The sequence below is a fragment of the Parus major genome, chromosome 10, assembly GCF_001522545.3.
Source record: "Parus major isolate Abel chromosome 10, Parus_major1.1, whole genome shotgun sequence".
Classification (NCBI taxonomy): domain Eukaryota; kingdom Metazoa; phylum Chordata; class Aves; order Passeriformes; family Paridae; genus Parus; species Parus major.
In genome coordinates, this window is record NC_031779.1 from 8,199,809 (window position 1) to 8,221,736 (window position 21,928).

General features: G+C 40.2%; 1 protein-coding gene across 1 annotated transcript in view; it reads left to right on the forward strand.

Annotated features, from left to right (window-relative positions):
• MYO5A (myosin VA) overlaps positions 1–21,928 on the forward strand; it is an 86,998-nt gene that overhangs the window by 56,781 nt on the left and 8,289 nt on the right. Inside the window, exons 23-38 of the mRNA XM_033517030.1 lie at positions 1,599–1,838; positions 2,339–2,587; positions 3,651–3,744; positions 4,431–4,579; positions 5,255–5,368; positions 7,520–7,666; positions 8,378–8,431; positions 9,158–9,385; positions 10,452–10,460; positions 11,989–12,089; positions 14,589–14,787; positions 16,317–16,391; positions 18,240–18,333; positions 19,397–19,543; positions 19,942–20,096; positions 21,281–21,370. Coding sequence (XP_033372921.1) covers positions 1,599–1,838; positions 2,339–2,587; positions 3,651–3,744; positions 4,431–4,579; positions 5,255–5,368; positions 7,520–7,666; positions 8,378–8,431; positions 9,158–9,385; positions 10,452–10,460; positions 11,989–12,089; positions 14,589–14,787; positions 16,317–16,391; positions 18,240–18,333; positions 19,397–19,543; positions 19,942–20,096; positions 21,281–21,370 — 2,145 coding nt within the window. The remainder of the gene's footprint in view (positions 1–1,598; positions 1,839–2,338; positions 2,588–3,650; positions 3,745–4,430; positions 4,580–5,254; positions 5,369–7,519; positions 7,667–8,377; positions 8,432–9,157; positions 9,386–10,451; positions 10,461–11,988; positions 12,090–14,588; positions 14,788–16,316; positions 16,392–18,239; positions 18,334–19,396; positions 19,544–19,941; positions 20,097–21,280; positions 21,371–21,928) is intronic.

The window sequence follows — 21,928 nt, forward strand, 5'->3', positions numbered from 1 at the left end:
CCTGGTCCTCTCACATTACTTTGGAGAGGCTTGTTTCCTCACTGGATTGCATGGGTGCAAGAATTCACTGGCAGATGAGGACCATCCCTGCGCCATGGAGGTATTTTACAGGACTTGTTGCTTTCAAACTCGAGGTGAAAATGTTGTTGAAAGCTAGTTGTATTCCAGTTCAGGCACCTGCTGGGAACCTGAAGGAGTCTTCCAGAAAACATGTGAGGAGGAGGCAGGGGGCAGGCATGACAACTACATGGTGTGCAGTCAGAAGGACTTTGGCTTTTGACCTTGCTGTGCTTTTCAGAAAGCTGCTTCCTTACCTTGGTGTGCTGAGTAACACTGTGCTGGTATTTTCAGCCACATTTCTAATTCAGAAATAAATGCTAAGGGAGAAAGTTTGTATATATTACAGTCTTGCCACTTTGCCAGTGAATTTTAAATTCATTGATCTGGAACTGTAACGCTTCTAGCACATTTCAGCTTGTTTTCTAAGCAGTCTAAAAGAAAATAAAATTATTGTTACCTGACTAGTTTGTCTTACCATCTTTGTGGTAAATCAGTGTAAGAATGTGAATTGCCTATGATATTTAAACTACCAATTCTGAGTTGAACATGAAGTCCTAAATATTATTATTTAGAATAAACTGTTTTATTTGCAGAGCTTTATTAAGTGAACCCTAAAACTGTGTTCTGGAAACCTTGTGGATTTGGGCAGTCTCTCCAAGCATAGCTGTGATCTGCTTGAATTCAGGTGTTCCAGACCTGGGGGTCTCTGATTGAATTAGTGGGGGAAGGATCCAAAAACAAGTGGTAGACTCTTCTTAGCTGAACTTTCTGCCTAACACACAGATGAAGGTTGCTGGCATTCATGACTGGTTTATGTTATAGATAATTTTTTTTTAATAATACAGATTTTTTTTTTAATACCTCAAAGCCATGGTTGAAATTTCTGCCATAAAATAAACTGGAATTACTAAACTATAAATTTCTTATTAGAATAGATGAAAATTTTATCATGCTGGCAAGCCTAAGATGTGTCAAAAAATTCAACAAAAACCTCCCAAAACAAAATAACAGGAAAAAACCAAAAGCTTCTGACTTCTTAACAGCTGCTACAATTTCCTCTGGGAAATGCAGTGCTGACTGCATTGCATATCAAATGTGGTAATTTTAAACTTTGTATTGATGAACTCTACATAGAATATGTCAATGATTCAGAAGTGTTTCAAGATAAAGATGCAGTTTAAAAAAACAACAACATTGTATTTGTAATCTTGCCAACAGGTAGCATATACTTTTGCAATTAGCTGGGCTCTGACTTCAACACAAAAGAATGCCTGGTGCTTCAATGTGCCTCCAGTTCTTTTTGTCTTGTTTTTCCTTCTGGTTCCTTTTCATTTTACTCCTTGTTTTTGTCCTCGTTCCAGTCTTCTTTTCCTCTTCTTTTGTTTTTAATTTAAATTGATTCCATTTCTTGCTGCTCTTCCCCAGAAGTTTCCCTTTGCAGGCCAAGGTGTCTGTGTGTAGACCATGCTGGGGTTCTGTGTAGCTGCACAGGCGTGGTTGCAGCTCTGACCCCTGTGCTGTGTGTTTTCCCAACACAGATGCTGCGGGAGCACAAGTCTGTGGTTATCCAGAAGCACGTGAGGGGCTGGCTGGCCCGGCGGCGCTACCGCCGCACGCTGAGGGCCATCGTGTACCTGCAATGCTGCTACCGCCGCATGATGGCCAAGAGGGAGCTCAAGAAGCTGAAGATAGAGGCCCGCTCCGTGGAGCGCTACAAGAAGCTTCACATTGGCCTGGAGAACAAGATCATGCAGCTGCAGCGAAAAATCGATGAGCAGGTAAAAGGGTCTCCCTCGCCAGCCTCAGGGAAACCCTGCCAAAGGCTTGGTCACCTTTCTCAGCACTGTGGGCGTTCGCAGAATGCACTGAATTTTCTTGGGAAGGGCACAGTTCTCTTTTCTGAGAAGAACAGTGATAGGAGAGAAGGGGAGGCCACAGTAGAACTGGAACAGTCAAACATCCACTTGTTCCTCTCAGCAGAACTGAGAAAAAACACCCACTCGCTTAACGCCAGTATTGCGTTTGAAGCACGTCAGTTGCTCTGTTTTAGGGGAAGGTGGGGTGATCGTGTCTGATTTAGTTTAGGATGTGCAGCCTTAGAGACTGGACTCTTCTGTCACCCCATTAAGCAATTCTGCAAAACCAGACCAAAACCTTTTTGAAATGGGGAAGCTGCTCCTGTGCTCCCATGTCAGGGTGAATTCTGTAGGGAAGGAAAAGGCTCCCGTAAACCAGAACTTCTCTAACAGCTGCTCTGCCTGTGTTGTGTTTTGCAAAGAACAAAGAGTACAAATCCCTGCTGGAGAAGATGAACAACCTGGAGATCACGTACAGCACGGAGACGGAGAAGCTGCGGAGCGATGTGGAGAGGCTTCGGATGAGTGAGGAGGAGGCCAAGAACGCCACCAACCGTGTCATCAGCCTCCAGGAGGAGATCGCCAAGCTCCGCAAGGAGCTGCACCAGACCCAGTCGGAGAAGAAGAGCATTGAGGAATGGGCAGACAAATATAAGCATGAAACTGAGCAGGCATGTATGGGGTCTCAGATGCATGAGAGGATTTACAGGGTCCTGGTATCCACTCAGGTTTTGCCCAGGTTTAGTTGTTTCACTTGTGTGGCTGGTATTTTTATTGTACTTTTATAACTGTACCATCCTCGATAGGCTTGGTACCTAAATGGCTGCACCTATGGTAGAAGAATATGCTAAATCCATATATGCAAATATATGTATCTAATCTATTCAGATTTTGATATTGAAAGCATTTGCAAAGCCAAATCCTTAAGGTTTCTGACTCAGAGGTAATGCATTCATAACAAAAAATCATTTTTTCCTACCTAGAGAGAGTAAACACATGGATATCAGGAATCTGTCCCATACTCAACATTCAAAGGTGCTGCTATATCCTGCCCAGTGTAAACAGCCAGCCTATTCAACACATGTGCACAGTCTAGTTCAACAGGTTTCAGCTAAGCCCTGATCTTTGCTAACCACAAACAAATGGGTTGATTTCTGTCAAGAGTACTTGCTGATAATGGTGCAAGTTTTGAGTATTGGAAAGCCCATCATTATGCCGCTGTGACAAATTTCAATATCAGATAAGAGTAAGGAAAAATATCAACAGATAAAGCAAAGTGAATGCATAGTAACCATAATCAGACATAAATGAGTACCTGGCAAACCTGAACACAGATAAAGTGACACAGGTTTAGGACAGAGGCAAGGTGTTAAATTGTGGTGTTACCCAGTGCAATGGAATTTACCAGAGAACTACCAAAAGTGTTACTGTTTTATGAATATTTCTGTTTTAATGAGCCATTTTTATCTTTGGGACTTTAATGAAAAATACATGGCACTGTGGAGTGCTTCAGGGCAATTTTAGCATCTGATCAGAAATGGGATGCAGAACATACAGGGGAACGCAGTTTTACACATTTAAGAAATGTCATTTGGAAATGAAGACTTAGTTCACCAGTTCCACTCTGTGAAGAACAATTTAATTGTGTGAACTATTACAACAAAGGTGCCATTGTTAGAGCTAATGATGAAAGATGAACTGCATTCTGAGTCTAATATTTTATTATCTCTGTAGCTGGTATCAGAGCTGAAAGAGCAGAACTCATTACTGAAAACAGAAAAAGAGGACCTGAACCGCCGCATCCATGACCAGGCGAGGGAAATAACAGGTTGGCTCTGTTCTCTTCATTCAGGTTTCCTCCTTCATGTTACCTTAAAGCAACACTCTACTGCATAGATTGGGCTAATTTGCCTTAGTTTACATTCCTTTTTCTGCATTCATTTCTTTGTTTTAAGAACTTGCAAACATCAGAATTATTTACCATTTGAATTTCCACAAAATCCTAAGGGTTTGGGGCCTTCTTTAGGGGGTGTGACTGTTCCAAAACACTTGGATTTTTAAAAGACAGCTCTGATATTTAATACAGTTTGTCTGCTACAACTTTCCTGGCTGCTGTGATTGTGTAGGCAGCAGCCAGGAAAGCTAAACTCTCGGTGTGAGGGCTGTGATGAAGGGAGCTGTGATGAGGAGGGTCAGGATGCTTGAGGTGTAAAGCACCTCACATTTTGCTTTTGCATAGCACAGCAATGAGCTAGTGCCCCTTCTTCCTCCCTCCTGGAATCACTCCTAGAAGGTATCAGCAGAATAACTAACTTGTCTGAGTGAGCACCTCTGTGGTTGCCACAATAATCCTTTGGCCCTTCATGTTTTTGGCCTAATGTTTGCCTAGAGAGGCACAAACACCAGCTTCAAATGGCAGGCTGTTCCTCTGGTGCAGGCCTGGATCTCCTGGATGGATTCACTGCATGGTAGGTAGGGCTGGAATTCTCACTTGATCCCTGCTGTCTGTGGCAGAGTCGATGGAGAAGAAGCTGGTGGAGGAGACAAAGCAGCTGGAGCTGGACCTGAATGATGAACGGTTACGGTACCAGAACCTGCTGAATGAGTTCAGCCGCCTGGAGGAGCGCTACGATGATCTCAAGGATGAAATGAACCTCATGGTGGTAAGTGGCTCCACAGCTGAGAAATCAAAGGCTGTTCAAAACTGTGTTTAGGCAGAGTCTAATGGGATAAGTTAGTAGGTGCTGTCAGCTGTATTGTTGGAAACCTGTACTTGAAAACAGAATTTGTCCTTCTAAATAATATTTATTTTGATTAGGTCAGCCAAAACAAATACATTTAAAATCTGTTGTTGGTTTATAAAAAAAATAAGAATTAATTGTCACATCTGAGAAGAAGGCTAAAATTTCTGCTGTGACTTTCCTGCTGGTATTACTTGTGCTGTTCATCCTTATTTTGCCCTCAAGTTATTCACATCTGTTGGGGTTGTTTGCACCATCTTCATCCAGTGATAAATTTTATGTAGTCCTAGGAGTGTTCTTTGTGGCAGGAATATAAAGTGTCCCTCAATAGAATGTGTAGGGAGTTAAAAAATTGCTGCCTGTTCTTCCTGTAAACTGAATGTTTCTTTCCCACAAAGTGCTGCATCCTTGCTTGGTTCTGCTTTCTGCAGAAATCCTTGGTGGTGTAAAATCTGACCTATCTCCATAAAACATTTTCTTACAAATTTTGATATTGATGACATAACACCAAGTATTATAAGCTAAATTAAAGGTTATGGAGAGACAATCACAGGGAAAACCATATACTGGTACTGATTTGTTCCATTTGCACTTCAGAGCATCCCCAAGCCTGGGCACAAAAGAACAGACTCAACTCACAGTAGCAATGAATCTGAATATACTTTCAGCTCTGAGATCACAGAAGCAGAAGACTTACCACTAAGGATGGAGGTAACATTAAAAATCCCCCACAACTCTTCACTGATACATAGTTGAACTCATTCCTTTCTCCTTTTTTTCATAAGTGCCTCTGAACACCTTGTCCTTATCCTGAGATATCTAATGCTTTAATGCAACTTTCTCCATTTCCTTTTAGAGAAACACTTGCTCCCTAGTTAGTTGAGATCCTGTGTAAAAAGACTGTCGAAGTATGCTTTGAACTCTTCTTGTATTACAGTAAGCATAGAATAGATACTTGGTGATCCAGCTGATTTGCATCTGTGAAACATTTGGTTGTCAGTGTTGGTAAACACAATCACTTATTCAGGACAAAGTGGGAATTTAAAAAACCAGTGAAACTTCCTGAGGAGCCTGCCTACTATATAGTCAATGATTTAAAATGGCAAGCTGCATGGAATGAGTATCCTGTTAGGGGTTGAAAAGTCACATTTGATCAGGTTTTCTCTATTTCATAGAGAAGAATCAAACTCCCAGAATGGGTGCTTCCTTTGCATATGAAGCAATACAAATCCCAGGATGTTTGGAAAAATGATCAGGTAGATGTTCAAAAAATGTTCAGAAGGATGACTTGATTTAGCTAATGAATAATAATCATAAATAATTTGTGGTGCAACTCCAAGCCATTGATAACATTTTCCAAGATAACTCCCCCTTTCAGCCCATCCCATCACAGTGGGACTGCAGACAGAGCCCTCAGGGTGGAGGTCTGGCTGTGCTTGGCCCTTTCCAGAGTCAGAGTTTTCTCTGTGCATTCTGAAGAGCTCCTTAACTGTGAGCCAGGGCACAGCACACCCTGTTTGCCCTCTGCCTAGGTTAGGGATCTCCAGAGTAGCTTTTGACAGGCTGTCATTGCTGCTTTGGAAAGCCTCTGCAGAGAATTATTTTCTCCTGTGGATGCAAATATCCTGACGCATTGGGGCTGGCACAGCCTCTCTGCGCACTCTTTCATAATTCGCCTTCCCACTTAGGATTTTCTTCTTGCATAATGGTTTCAGGATGATGCTCCTACATTCACAGAGACTCAGGAGAAGGACAGTGCAACTACAGGTGGTGGGATGTCACATATGAGCCAAATGCCATGTTTTCCTTTGGCTAATGGACTCACTGAATTGCTGTTGTAGAGCCAGGTTTGGGTTTTTGAATATAAAGGAAGAAATGAACTCACACAAGAGTGTGAACAACTGTAGCACTGTATTTGTTTAACCCCTCAACGTTCTCCAGTTCCAACTCCAGACTAACAATATAGATTAATTATACAAAACCACATTAAAAAATCAGGCTCACCTCTAAGCAAATGAGTAAAGCCAGAAAACTCAAAAGTCTGTTTCCTTTTGCCTGAGCTGTTGGTGTGGTTTATGACTCTTCCCCTCAACAGTAAAAGGAGATGAAGTGGAAATGGCTGTGCTTGCTTGTCTGCTACAGTCATTAATATTAATTTTCTAGTTCCTTTTCTAGGCTTTAAAATTTTATGGTACAGTTCATAGTAAACACTTTGATCTTTCCGGTACATAAAGTGCAAAAAGCCTGATGGACAATTTCTAATGCAGGTTCAGATTGCAAACACTGGTCCTTGCCCAGATAATAGTGAAGAAACTGGTGAATTAGGCTTAGAACAGGCTGTATAATTAGCACAATAAAAGGAAAAAGGCTTAAAATATATTTTCTGTTACCTATTTTTTGTGTCATATCCCACTAAATTAACCTTCAAATTGCCAGAAAGGTTTCTCTTTAGCTGAAGAACTTACTATAGAAATCATTGAAAACTAAACCAACAACCAAAAAATCCCTTATTTACAGTTGTTTCCAGGTGAGTCTAACCACAAACTTTTTTTTTTCTACTTTCCCCCGTTCAAACATGTCAGAATATAAGGTATGCTTAGTTATAGACCTCCTGTCTGCTAGGTAGTGTCTAGTGCTTTCTTTTGCTAGGCTTTAGGCTTAGAAACATTTTCTACTAGTAAATCCTTTTTAAAAATAGTGTTTGATAGCCGATGAAATATTTTAGATATTCAGTGCTCAGAATCAAGTAACATTTCTGTGTTCCTCTCTTTCCCCAGTCTGTTTCCCATCTTTACTCACTGTTGTGCTTCCTTGTGCTGTGGAAGGGGAATACTCCTTGACTTCCCTCTGTTGTTTCTAAAGCAGGAGCCTAGTGAGAAAAAAGCAGCGCTGGACATGTCTCTGTTCCTCAAGCTGCAGAAACGGGTTTCAGAACTGGAGCAGGAAAAGCAGTCCCTGCAGGATGAACTGGACAGAAAGGAGGAACAGGCTCTCCGTGCTAAAGCTAAGGTGGACTCCTTGTAGCTGATCAAATGCTGACACCAGAATGTCCCTCCTTGTGAAACAGTAGCTCTGTGAATGCTGACTGGCTTTCACTAAATCTTTATCTTCCTCTAGCCCTTGCTTTTTTTAATGACAAGATTCCTATTGGTGCTTAGTTCTAGGGACTGGTTGTTTAGTTTTTCAAGGTCCTTGAGATCCTCTGATGGAAGACAGAAGGAACAAAAAGTGCTTAGGACTTCACCTAAAAAAAAGAAAAGGCTGAAAGGCTGTTTTTATTAAGGAGTAGCCATAAGATAATCTACTTAAAAGATGGGGAGAATGGGTAATTGTTCATTTTAGGCCGAAGAAGAAGTGCATAGCCAAAGCACTGGGCTTAGACGCATTAGCTGATTGTGATTTAAATTCTCCTGATTTGGTCTTCTTAAAAAATTATGAAACCAGTTTTGGCAATTGTTTCCTACTATGTTTCTACCAGTGAATTTCTTTAGCATGCTGGGGTTCATCCTGCTCTGTTTTGTTGCCAGTGACAGTATACCAACATATATTACATGTGTCATAAACTCAGTAGTAAAGCAGACAATGCCAATATTCAAACTACAGCAGTTAGCAGTACCAGCATGTTTTACAGTTGTATAGGAAAATAATTACAGTTCCCTTTTGTTTTCCTACCTCAATGAAGGATTTTTAGTTTTCACACTTGTTTGTATTCTTTCATAGGAGGAAGAAAGGCCTCCCATAAGAGGTGCAGAGTTGGAGTATGAGTCACTCAAGGTAATTGTAAACCAGAGGTTTCTGGGTTTTTTCTAGTAAGACTCTTGCCACCAACTCTATGTGCTGGCATAGAAAATTACATCAGCTCTCCTGTTTCCAAATAGTAGCTGGAGAAACTAGAACAAATATACCCCAGCAGTCATTTCATTGTAGGACTGCTCTTTTTGAGGTGCAGAATGTGTGCCTGGGGATGCAAAAGGAAAAGATCCCCTAAGCCAGGGGGAGTTCTCTAGTAAATCAGTAAGTACAGCTTGCAAGTTAATTTGAGCAAAAATACAGTGATAAATGTAGGTCTATTTTTCAAAAGCATTATTTAAATTACTGCATAGTTTAGACCACTAGAACTAAACATATTTCCTAATAGCAATGCAGAATTTTCCTAGCCTGCTGACCACTATTTGTTGTGAACTTTTATTTATTTATTTATTTATTTTTGCTAAGGGGAGAATTATAGGAAAAAAAGGCTGTCAATTCTGTTTCCCATCAAATCTCTCTGATCCATGTGTGTGTGTTCTGGTTTTGCATTTCAAACAAAAGGTTAGTCCTGTTAGTGAAATCCTCCCAGATACTATTGACCATAGTCAAGAGGCCAGGGATACAGGGGAGATTGATGGATTTCTTGGAGTCACACATAATTTTTACCATTTCTATCCATAGTTTTGTACCTATGGGTTACAGACGTGTCGCAGTGCTGCTGGGTGACAGAATTGTCCCTGTTTCTTGCAGCGTCAAGAGCTTGAATCTGAGAATAAAAAACTGAAGAATGAGTTGAATGAGCTGCAGAAGGCCCTCACAGAGACACGAGCTCCAGAGGTGACTGCTCCTGGTGCCCCAGCATACAGAGTCCTCCTGGACCAGCTGACCTCGGTCAGTGAAGAGCTTGAAGTACGCAAGGAAGAAGTTCTCATCCTGAGGTCTCAGCTTGTTAGCCAGAAGGAGGCAATTCAGCCCAAGGTAAATCTCACTCAGCAGGTGCACTGTGTGGAAAAGTTACATTGCATCATTTATTGATTAACATATAAATTAATGTTCTGCTTGAAAAGGCAGAAGAAAATAGTCTGGGTTTGAAAACCTTTCTAAGTGTAATCCAATGGTCCATTATTAGTGCACAAACCACAACAGTCTGAATTAGGAGCTTGTTTTAATGAACCAGTCTGGGGTTTCTCTACCAGCACTCATGTGAAGATGTACAGGCTGTACCAAAGTTCTGATCCCCTAGACTCCTTTAACAGTACACAAATAATTCCCATTGGGAGCTGTATCATTTCTCTAGTGTGCAGTTGGACTGAAAAATTTAAAGGAATTCTCAGGAATTCCTTTCAATTAATAGTTCAGTGGAAGGAAGAGTTTGTTCTACATCTATATGATTGCAAGTCAGTAAAGTTTCATAAAAATAACTTCTGAAGATATGTAAATTCCATATTATTGCTTCATAAGTGCTATGTGCTTTTTTAGAAAGAAGAGTAGATTAGATTAGAAATGCATATCTTCTAAAAAGCTCTGACTCTGATGGCAAAGGGAAAGTAATAGCTTTGCAGATAGGAATCAGCCAACGTGAAAAGGCATCATGTAAATCACGGAACTGGTAATTTCCTCTGAACTGAGCTATCTCTTGTTTCATAACTGCAGCAAGGAATGAACAGATATGTCATCTTTTCTTTGCTGCTGCAAAGTTATGGCTATATTTGTCCTAAGTAAACTGGAAGTCTGTGGTGCATGAAGATGTGTAAGTCTTGTTTTAAATGATTGACCCTAAAGAAAACAGAACATGTCTTTCTGTAGTATTTATAACATTGTAAGGAAATACTTAGTAAATCTTTCAATAGTATTCCCAGCAGTGGTGGGATGGATGTGTTGATTTTACAGTGGCTGTGTGGGAAGTAGGAAGGTGACCTGTGGGATGGTCAGCAGCCAGTTTTCAGATACCTTCTGCTTTTTACATTGGACAGCTGCAGCACAGACAGATTTTTTTTTTAATGTTTTGTTTTTCTTCTTTCTTGCCTACCAATTTGATTGCCAGGAGGACAAGGTACACATTTTCTTCTACAGTTACAAACCAGAGTTTCCTGAATGCTAAAATAACCCTCAGCAATACTGAGCTGTCATTTCCCTGCCTCTTAAGTAACATACATGTTCTTGCGTTTTACATGGATATTATTGAAAAGCTTTTCTCATAATTCTGTGTCCTCTGCATCCCCATCTTCATGCTCTGCACAGGGAAACAAGTAAATTCAAAACAAGCAGATTTAACAGTTTTGAACTGTTGCTTTATGCCAACCTGAATATGAAAGGAAGGATTTAGGAATTGGTCAAGTCAGCTCCATCATGTTTCTTGCTGAGTATGTTTGAGGGGTAAGGACAGTGATCCAGGGAGCACTGTGATCCAGGAATCAGACTTTTGTTAACTTGCAAAGTCCTTGTATTTCACAACAAATTAGGTGTCTGTGGTATGAAGAAGCTCCTCACTTTAGAGTGTTTGCTATCCTTGGCAAGCAACAAACATTGTGGACTCATCATCTCTAGCTACTGGATGGGAATTGCTGAATGTTTGAGTAGAAAATGTAGTTGAATACATAAAAGAGTATAAGAAACTGAACTGACTGTAAAAGATAGATGTTCAGACTGCTAAATCTTGACAGATTATCAGGTGAGATACAGCAGTTTTACTCTGTAGTAAATTAATAGTAGAAAAACCTCAAAGATCTCATAAAGATGTTGGGAATAATTCCTTGAGGAGCTTACATATTTTATTGTTTCTCATATTGGATAACACAAATCATACTAGACATAGAGATCTAGGCTCCGGAATTTAAGCCCACAAAGCTGTTATTGTAAAAACTTTTCAAACTTGTGCTCATGAGAACAGCATCTGCTTGTTTTGAAAGTCAAAAAGTCAGAATTCCATCTCTTATGTTCATTAAAGTCCTCTGGTACTCCATGGCAATGACTCAGATCAGACTGGCCAAGGTGGCTATAAACATCTATTAAGTATTTCAGGTTTTACAGAAGAAAAAGCCATAATAAACATTAAAAACTGAAACAAAATGGCACTGTGGTACTATCTAAATTAGAAGATCTCAAGCCCTTGTCAATTCTTTCCTGTTTTGACAGAGAATTTAAAATACACGAGTGAGAAACAGTTCTTATTTTTGAGCTTTGAAAGACTCCATGTAATGCTATGTTTAAGAAATATTAATAGAATTAAGCTGGCAAAACTATGCTGCTTCAGTTTTAGTATTAGCAGCTGTTCCTGGCAATTTGAATAAAATGCAAATTCAACATGTCATGAAATTTATTTTGTTCCTTTTATTTGATGAACAAGTGGAAAGAGATTAATTGTACCCAATTACTAGACAAACCAATATTTGACCATTTTGTATGCATTTATTTTAAAAGATAAACCAAATGGACATAGCAATTATGGACCAATCTCTTGCTCAAGTACCCACACTTATTTAATGTGTCTACTCAAGGATTGGTGTTCCACATGAAGAAAACATGGATTCAAGGAGCAGTTATGTTGTTAAATTTACAGTAAATGATCATTCTTTTTCCAGCATACAATGACAGATGCTACAATCCTCTTGGAGGATGTACAGAAGATGAAAGACAAAGGAGAAATAGCACAGGCATATATTGGTCTGAAGGAAACAAACAGGTACAAGTTCTCTTTATTTTATTTTGTGATCACCTGGGGTCTGCTGTGACACACTGTTTATTGTGTTCAGTCAGTTCCATCCATGTATGTCCAGAGAACACTCATAGCTGGGGTTATAATTTGATTTCATTAGTAAAATTGTTGTGTGCAGTATTTGAAAGGATTTGGAATAAATGAGGGAATGTGAAATCAAGCTTTCTGTATTTCCATCCTCTTAGTCTTTAATTGCTGTGTGGCCCAGCCTGGGTGCCAGTCCCCAGGCTGGTTTGTCACCCTCTGAGCCACAGTGGTCACAGTAGTCTGTGGCAATGCATTTATTGTAACAGCACAGAATGCTGTAACCAGCTGGGCTGTCACTGAAAACTGACTTGCATCATTAAGAAAAAAACACATAAACAAGAAAAGTAATTTGCTAAGTTGTTTTGGAGGGTGTTTTGTTTCTCTTATTTTGTAACTGTAATGTAGTGTGTAATGTCCTTGCCATGTCACCTCTTCACCATCACATATATCTCTTGTATTTTTTTAAACACGTTTCTTGAAAGGCAATCTCCCCAGGACTATCATATGCTGAATGAGGACGGAGAACTTTGGCTGGCTTATGAAGGGTTAAAACAAGCCAACAGGTTACCATACTTCTCAGAATGGGGTTTTTTTTTCCTTCATTTGCATCTTCTTTTCTAGCTGACTGCCCCTTGCTATGGGTTTGCTTTAGCTACAGTACTTCTATTGCTTTAACAGTTAGAAAAAAAATTCAACACAGGTTATACAAATTAAGGAGTTTCCTCAAACCTAATCCTCAAAGCTTTCTACTTGTCAGGTTTTATAATTAAAAAAGTTTAAGATGGCACAACATAATTCATACATACATACAGCCAATACATAATTCATAAGAATACTTGCACAAAAGTAGACTGTAAAATACCAGAAGCTCCACAGCTAGAAAGTATTTGTAGTCATGTACTATTTGTGCACTTTTACACCAGGTTTCAAAACTGATGTTCCTTACAGTTTTTCAGCCTAAAGTACAATCATTTTATTGTTTAAGTAGCTTCAGTGTACTCTTAAATTTCAAACCAAAATGGGCCTTAGTCTCCCTGTGTCTCAAGTTCAGTAAATTAAACATTCTTCTCCCATGTCTCTCCATGCCAGATTCAAAATGTAAGTCACAAAATAACCAAGAAAGAGAAGTAGTCTTTAGTTCCTTGTGGTGCTGTTGAAGCCTCAGTGGGACCCCTGTGGTCTCTGCAAGGACTGTGCTGGTCATGGGGCAGGCGAGAATCGCCTTGTTGAGAAGTGCAGCTCTGGCTCTGTGTGCTCGTCGGTGTTCCTGACTTCCAAAATGCTTCCTGGTCCTGCCCTGACAACTAACTCACTCCATCAGCACTGCTGATGTTCTTCAGTGTATGCATTTGGTAGCAGTAACTACAGAAGGTGGCATTTTGCAATGACTGCTACTAACTAAGGTCCTTCCTTTTCTGGTGCTAACACATTCTACCCCTAACATGGTTGTGTAAAGCTGTGAAGATCTAACTTAGAGCAGGTGTTCTGCAGAGCAGGATGGGAGTTGGTTTGCTCTGTGCCTCTTGCCTTTTGTCCTGGCACTGCAGAGACAAGAAGCTTTATATTAAATGGCAGAGCCCTGCAAGTAAATGACTATTTGCCCTTGTGTGCTTCATCAGTCTAGTTACTAATAAATGTTTCTGCCTTATGCATATTTAAACCCTGAAAAGTTGTCTAATTGAACACTGGTAGTCACTAGTATTGTCATTTCCTGTGTACGTACAAAATTATGAGTCAGAGCCCTTGGACAGTGCCTTGCCAGCAGGAGTGGAACCCCCAGCACTGCCTGGCAGGAGGCTGATACGTGTTATCCTCACTTCACAAAGAGAATTTGAGATGTGATGTGCTCAAGGGGAAAGAATGAGTTAGTGGTGAGGATAAAGCTCCTGGATTTTAGTCCTGAGTCTGATTCTGTTGTTGGCCTTTCGTGCATTAAGGACAACCCTCTGAAAAATATTTGGTTTCATGTAAAAATAAAGATTATTAATGTGCATTTGCAATTAAATGGTTTCTGACTGAAAAAGTTCACTCTGAAAATATTTTGCATTGTTCATATTGCAAGGTGCTAACTTGAGTGATAAATAACATCTTAGGTTATTCGATTTGTTCAGAGGTAAAACCCTTTAAAGGCCCTTCAGTCAATCTGTGAAGACAACTTTACATTTGTTGCCACAGTGGCACCCTGTACAGTACATGTTCAATCAAAGGAAACGCAAAGCAGTGTCACAATTAGCTTCTCTCTCTTCACTTTTTGATCATGGAAGCTTAATTTAATTAGAAGGCATACTGAAGGGTTTAAAGAGTACTCTGCCTTTTTCATTTTCCTTTGCAAGCCATGGCTAATTGTTCCTGAGCAGCAGCTAAAGCTTTACACTCCCTCTGAGAACTGGGGATGTAACTTTGAGTGTGCTCACACAAACTGTTGCTCAACCTCCTTAGGCTGCTGGAGTCCCAGCTTCAGTCGCAGAAGAAGAGCCACGAGAATGAGCTGGAATCGCTGCGAGGTGAGATCCAGAGTCTGAAGGAGGAAAACAATCGGCAGCAGCAGCTCCTGGCCCAGAACCTGCAGCTGCCTCCCGAGGCGCGCATTGAGGCCAGTCTGCAGCATGAGATCACCCGGCTGACTAATGAGAACTTGGTAAGAGAAATGATGGAGCTGGCATGGGGACTTGCAGACCTGCCACACCTCGAGGTTCTTATCATTTTTCAGATGGCAGCTTCCTGCAAAAAAATTGCATGAGGGTAGTGGTTTTCTTGAGTGTAGGTTAATGGGAGAGAGAGGCTGGTGATTGCTCCTGAAGTAATAGTGTTTCAGGAAACTGGTTTGAAGGTTGGGGCATGGAGGAAGCTTGTGGATCCCAGCTTCCAACTGGTGACTCTAGTCATGGTTAAATAGAATGTTGATATCCAGGGAAGTCATAAAAACTAGTAATGGAGCCAAGGAGTGGTGTTTCCTCTGAAATATGTTTGTTTGTTTATTTCATTTAATAACTCTGATGTAATTCTTTAATTATTTCATGTAATTTATCTTCCCATTTCTCTCTTCCCTGCCTGAAGCTAAAGAGATAATCCATCATTTTACAAGCTCCAGCTATTCAGTATGTTTTGAAAAAAGAAATAGTTCCATAAAAAGAAACTTGGCTTGAAGTCACTTAGCTAACAGTATTACATGTTTTTGTGTGAAGGAAGGATTGGGCAAAACTCCTTTCCTTCTTCCACAAAAGAGTACATTCATCCTATGTGGGCTACTGCATTTCTGGGGAAATCTTCCAAAGAGACTTGTGTTGGAATATGCTTGGCTTGTTACTGGTAAAGGGAAACATGCTACTTCAGCCAGAAAAATCCTAGCTGTGTCATTGCTCCCTCCAAACAAGCCAACATGTAGTGTTTCCTGCTAATGACAGAAGTTATCACTGTTGGGGTCTTGTCTTAATACCAGAGATTCTGAGCAAAGTATCAGATAATTCAGCTGATACATGTTGGAGAACTGGCTAAAAGTGTAAGTTTGCCTCAGCAGCCGCAGTCTCTCACTGGCAAAGGTGAATGTTTCTGTGGCAGCAGCTCCCTCCTGCTGCTCTGTCATATGTTATGATTTTTAGCCATTTTCTCCCCCAGAGACCTACTCATCACATCGTGTTCCCAAGACAACACACAGTCATGTAATTATTGCCCAGAGGAGTTCTCTTTGTTTTCAAATACACTGAATGTAATTTTACTTGTTAAATATAGACTCATTCCGTAGTATTTCACTTCAGATGTTTGAGTATTGCAAGTCCACTCCAAGCCAGGTGTATGTTTCAGTTCCACTCCTAGCCCTGGAGTGGAAACAATTTGCAGCTTTCCAGATGCCATGTTAGAATTGTAGTGTTCACTGCAATCCCATCTTCATTAGCATAAGAAAATGTCCTGTCCCTGTTCTCACAAGGGTTGTATTCCATGCTTTCACAGTCCTAGTACAGCCCATTTTTAAAAGATCTGACTGTTCTGCAACTCATCTACATCAGCTTCTCTCTGGGAGGTGCTGGCATGAAAACAACTAAGGCCTAGACTACCTAAAAGTAGGAGATCCTTGATCTTGTTGTATTCTGATTTAATCTGTACAGTGCTCACTGAAGTTTCAGTGTCTCAGAGGGAGGGAGAAAACCAACCCTGTCCCTATTTTTGCAGTTTTATGAGGAGTTGTATGCAGATGATCCCAAGAAGTATCAGTTGTACCGGATTTCCCTTTACAAGCGGATGATTGTATGTAGTTCACACAAGTCCTGTTTCTCTGTTGTCTGGTCGCTGTTTCTGAAGCACTAATTGAAAAGCAGGCTGTCTCCTTCTCTCCCTTTCAGAGGAAATGCCCCTGCAGAGAGCTTCACGATGCAAATTACTTCCTTCACTGCTTTTTTTTGTTAGCCCTAGTGTCCTTTGTGTAATCTGTGTTTCCTTTTGATGCACAGTTTTGTTACTAATACGAGCCTTGCGCTGTGAGCAAAGCTAAAGTTTCTTTTTGAATACTACTTAATACAGCCCTGGAAAAGAGGTACATGATGCAAAAGATGTTCAATTTTCAAAAATACTCTTTGGTTTGAAACTTTGATACATTTAGGTTCAGTTCAGAAAAGTAGAGGACTGATCATACAGATCCTTACCAAGGTGAATGGTGTCAGCAATCCAGTCATAGCCTGAATTTATTCTGATTTTACTATTTTTCAGAAATGCAAAATATGAAGAATGACATTGGAGATAGTATTTTCATAGAAATTAAAGACAGCACCATATGTGAGCTGGAAAGAATATAATTTATGAGTTTCCAGATCTTAATGAGATGTGAAATCTGCTAAATTTGTTTAGAGGAACCATAGAAAGAACTTTATTTGTCCTCACATAGAGGTTGTTCTGAAGTCATATCCCTTCCCTGATACATTTGAAACAGTTTGTCAAACTTATGTATATCTTTTTGTTAATTTCAGGAGAAATTGTTTTTTATGACAATGAGTAGGTAGTGTTATTGAATTGTTAGGATTTCTGTTGTAAAATTGAACAGCACTTTGGATGTGAAGCATGGCATCAATTCTGTTGTCAACAGGCCTAATATCTTACTGCTCAAGTATATAGTGTCAGCTTGTCAGCTCTTCTACTACATGATTAAGGTTTGTGCCCATGCTGCACTAAAATGTTTCAGTACTTCAGAAGAGGTGTAGTTTCCCAGATGATGCTTTTGAAGCAGGGAGTTCACGATCCCTAGTGTTCTTACCAGTGCCAAGAATAATCCTCATGCATGGGAGATTTTTCTTCTAAGCTGCTTTCCAACACTTAACCTGGGATGGCTTTCAGGTTGTTCGAGCTTGAGGTTTTGCTTTCCTTAGGAAGACTTTCCCTTTTTTAATTACACCATTATTTTATGAATGTACTACAACAGATATGTCACAGAACTATTCAGATTTCTGGGAATGTTCTTTTGAAGGATAAATATGATATATTAAAAAATTAGGACTTCCAGGTGCTAGATGTTATTCAGATACAGAATAAAAACATGTAGAAAACCATTTTCTGTGTAAGGAAATGTGATGACAGCAAGGGAAATAGCAGAGTAACACAAGAAATGGTGTTTGGATGTTTGATTTGGTAAATTTGAGTGCAAATTATGGTCTTTCTAGGAATCTCTCATTTTCTCAACATGGATAGGTCTGAATAAGGAGTCAGTCTTAAAGACAGGATTAAATGATGCAGAAATACAGGATAGCTGTTTAATAATAAAGAAAATCATTTCTGTGAGGCATTTGGAAGAGCAGGGAGGAAGCATTAGGGAGATGTGTTTGCAGCAAAATATCTTCTGCTATATGAACTGACCTCATTCTGAGTGTCTGCAGAATCTACCTGCCTATGAGCTTTGCCTTTGTCATGCTGCATATAACTGAATAATATTTGCAATATTTGTCTTGTGTTGTAGGCAGTGTACCAGCTTGCAACCCTTGGCCAGAGGATGGCACTTCTGTTCAGCTTTCCTCACTGCCTCATAACTCTAACTGCACTGTTTTTGTCTCTGTCACACGGCACAGGATTGTTCCCATATCTTAATCTTCCCCTTATTTTAATTTACAGGATTTAATGGAGCAGCTGGAAAAGCAGGACAAAACTGTTCGCAAGTTAAAGAAGCAGTTGAAAGTATTTGCTAAGAAGATCGGTGAACTCGAAGGTACTTTTAGATCTTGAGAGAAAGATTTTGGTTTACTTTGTGATCTGATTGTCATCAAACCCATCTGTTTTAGCAGTTGGGAGGGCTTCAATAGCTCTAGCCTCTGTTGATTGCAGAAACAGGATGTATACTCAGACTCCTGTGTGTCCCTTCAGGAACCTTTAGAAGATGAGAAAAGGAGATAGATGTTTCTCTGGAGGCAGAAAGTATTCAAACATAGAGGCACATTTTCTGCACTGTTTGTGTACTCAAAGAGAGTATCTGATTTTGTCAAGAGAAAAGCAGTACTAAATATGAGCCAGGCAAAAATCAGTTACCCAGTTTTCCTTTGAATGTGGAGGTTAGTTACTTAAACTAAGCATTTTTATAAAAAAAAGTCTTAAAATATTCTTCAGTTACTTCTCTGGGCAAGATCACAGTAATCTTCATACATAATACAGAGTGGGAAAATGCTCCTGAAAATATTGTTTGGTCTGTGTGTATTGCCTAATTAACAGTAGGTCTGACTGGGATGGAGTTAACTTTCATCATAGCAGCCTGTGTGGTGCTGTGTTTTGGATTTGAGTCCATAACACTGCTGGGAACACATTGGTGTTTTGGCTACTGCTAAACAGAGCTGGAAAGTGTCAAGGTTTCCTTTTTCTCCCACTCTGTCCCCTCAGTAAGCTGAGGTGGGAGGGCACGTGGGCACACAGCCAGGACAGCTGACCCAGACTGGCCAAAGGAATGTTCCATATGCTGCACCTCCTAATGACGGGAACCACAGAAGGGTTTTTTGGACACAAGGTAGCTGTGTTTTGAGACTGGCTGGACATCAGTTTTCTTGGGGTGGGGGTTTATCATGAGTAATTGCCTTTGCTTTGCTTCCCACCCCCCAGCCCCTTTTCCTTCGCTTACTAAACCACCTTTTTCCCAACCGATGAGTTTTCTCAGTTTGGCTCCTAATATTCTCTTCCCTGTCCTGCTGGAGCCAGGACTTTCCTTAGGAATGTTACAGAAATGTCTCTGGTATGTATTGTTTTCACTGGAAAATGTAATGTTTCTTTTCATTCTCTCTCCAAAGTGGGCCAGATGGAGAATATATCACCTGGACAAATCATTGATGAACCTATTCGTCCGGTTAACATTCCACGGAAAGAAAAGGACTTCCAAGGGATGTTGGAATATAAGAAGGAAGATGAACAAAAACTTGTCAAGAATCTTATTTTAGGTAAGCATTTTTCTCACTTGGGGCCTTCTCTGCTTCCATACAATCTGAAAAATTAATAATAAGAGCACAGAATTTCCATTAGGAAATGAATAGCTTGTTTTGGTTTTGACGGTGTTCAGTTTACCTACAGTTCCTAAACGTGTATTGTAATCTAATTATCCTTCCTGATTAGTAGAGTACATATTAACATGCCTGCATGTTTTTAGCAGGCACTTTTATTTTCTTATTCTGTTCTTTTACCAAGAAAGTGTCTCTTAGTTTTACTCTGAGTTTTCACTGACCAGAGATACATATATATCCATGTATATGCTATTAACTGGGGAGGTTGCAATTACCTCATATAACATCTTCTAATGACTTGACACTTAACAAGACAATGTGTGTTTGTTTTTCCCAAGAGCTGAAACCACGTGGGGTAGCTGTCAACCTGATTCCAGGACTACCAGCATATATTTTGTTCATGTGTGTGCGCCATGCAGATTACCTTAATGATGACCAGAAAGTGCGGTCGTTGTTGACTTCCACTATCAATGGCATCAAAAAAGTGTTAAAGGTTAGTTAGTCTGCTTAGTTTAGAAAAAAATGTTAAAATTCTCTTTTGGTTTTATGTTAGGAGAATGAGGAGAAGGCTTTCAGTGAATTGGCTCTGGATTTGTGATCAGTGAACTCCCACTAAAGTCCCAAGAGTTGTGTTAAAAAAATAACAAATTTTGTATGGATACATTGCTGGCATTTTGTCCATACAGTAGCAGAGATGCATTGAATTAATAGGGAAAGAAGCACCTTCTTTTTGTTTTGAATAGTCACCCTCCTCTGAAGCTCAGCTTACAAAGTTTGGATGTAGTCAGACTTTGCAGAGTGAGTCTTCGTTAATCTTCTCCAGAGCATGTAAATAAACAGTTTCATTTGCAGTTTTGGTTAACAGATTCCTCATTTGCTTCACCTACAGATTACACTGATGATAATAAGTTACTGCCCAAAGTCTTTGCAAGGAGTTGGCTGGGAGAGTTCAGGCCAGGTGTATCTCGAAGGCATTATTAAGACATAAATGTGTTTTATGTTTACATGTTTTTTTTATTTTTTAAATGAGAGAGATGCGTCAAAAGCCAAGCCTTTAATCAAACTTACAAGTTTTTAAAAAACACTTAGTAAACAATCCTGCTGGAGCTTAGATATCCATAGGAATTTTTGAACATTTTTAAGTGAAAGAAGTGCACACTACAGACCTCTAGAACTACTCAGCATATACTCAATCCTGTGTTCTTCGGTGAGAAGGATTTGTTGTTTTCATTTTCCATATCAGGCTGCCAAAAGGGTTATGATGTAAGTGGCATTCATCAAAACTGAATCCTTCCCTGCTCCTCCTGCTGGCTCTGTATCATTCCAGTCTTCCCTGCTGGGCTCTTCACAAGAGTCACTGGGTATTTTGGGAATGGTCACATTGCCGTTTGATTCTTGCCCAGAGCAATTAGGATGGGCCTGTAAAACACAGAAAGATCATCTCTGTGGAAGAAATCATATTAGTGAGAAATACTAAGGAAGACAGGGAGGGTGTTAAACAGCACTTTGCCAAAACCCTTGCTTTCCTAATACATTACTGTAATACACAGTTTTGCAAAACATCAGAATGAGGATCTGCTAGAAAGTGTATTTTAAGTGTTTAGTTGTGTATCTTGCATTCTATTGTTTCATTTCTCCTGCCAGTCTTTGCTGAGCTGTGTTTGTTTTTATCTTCAGAAAAGAGGCGATGACTTTGAAACAGTTTCCTTCTGGCTGTCGAACACCTGCCGATTTTTGCACTGTTTGAAGCAGTACAGTGGAGAAGAGGTAAGCAGTGCTCTTACTCTGGTTTCTCTTGCTCTCCAGTACTGCTGTCAGGACTGCTCCTTAACAAATCCTGTGTAAAAGATCTAGTCATAGTCTCTTCAGATGGCTACACCTTTTGGAGTGATGGTGACAGCATCAGGGGACAGCACAGGGATATAAGATGTGAAGATTTGAAGCAGCTTCCCTTTATTGCAGGCCAGGACCCAGAGTCTAGATGACAGTGAGCTCCCAGAAAGGCCAGCTCAGGTTAAGCAGGAGAATCTGGCAGGTACCATTATGGTTTTTTAGCAATGATTCACTGGACTCCCTATCAAAAAGGCCTTATTAGGCCTTTTAACCATAGTATAGCAGCCCAGTTGACATTTGGAGGCTGTGATAGGCACAATTCTTTTTTCAGGCTTAACTGGGCTTTTGGCCGTAGCTGGCCAGGTGAAAGTGCCCGTGCTGGAGAGGGAGGGAGTCTTGCCTGCCAGAAAACTGGCAGAGTTTGTTCCTGTGTCACAGACCTGAAATTTGGAGTTAAGGAAGCAGGTGCTGGCAGGCATCACACTTGAAAAG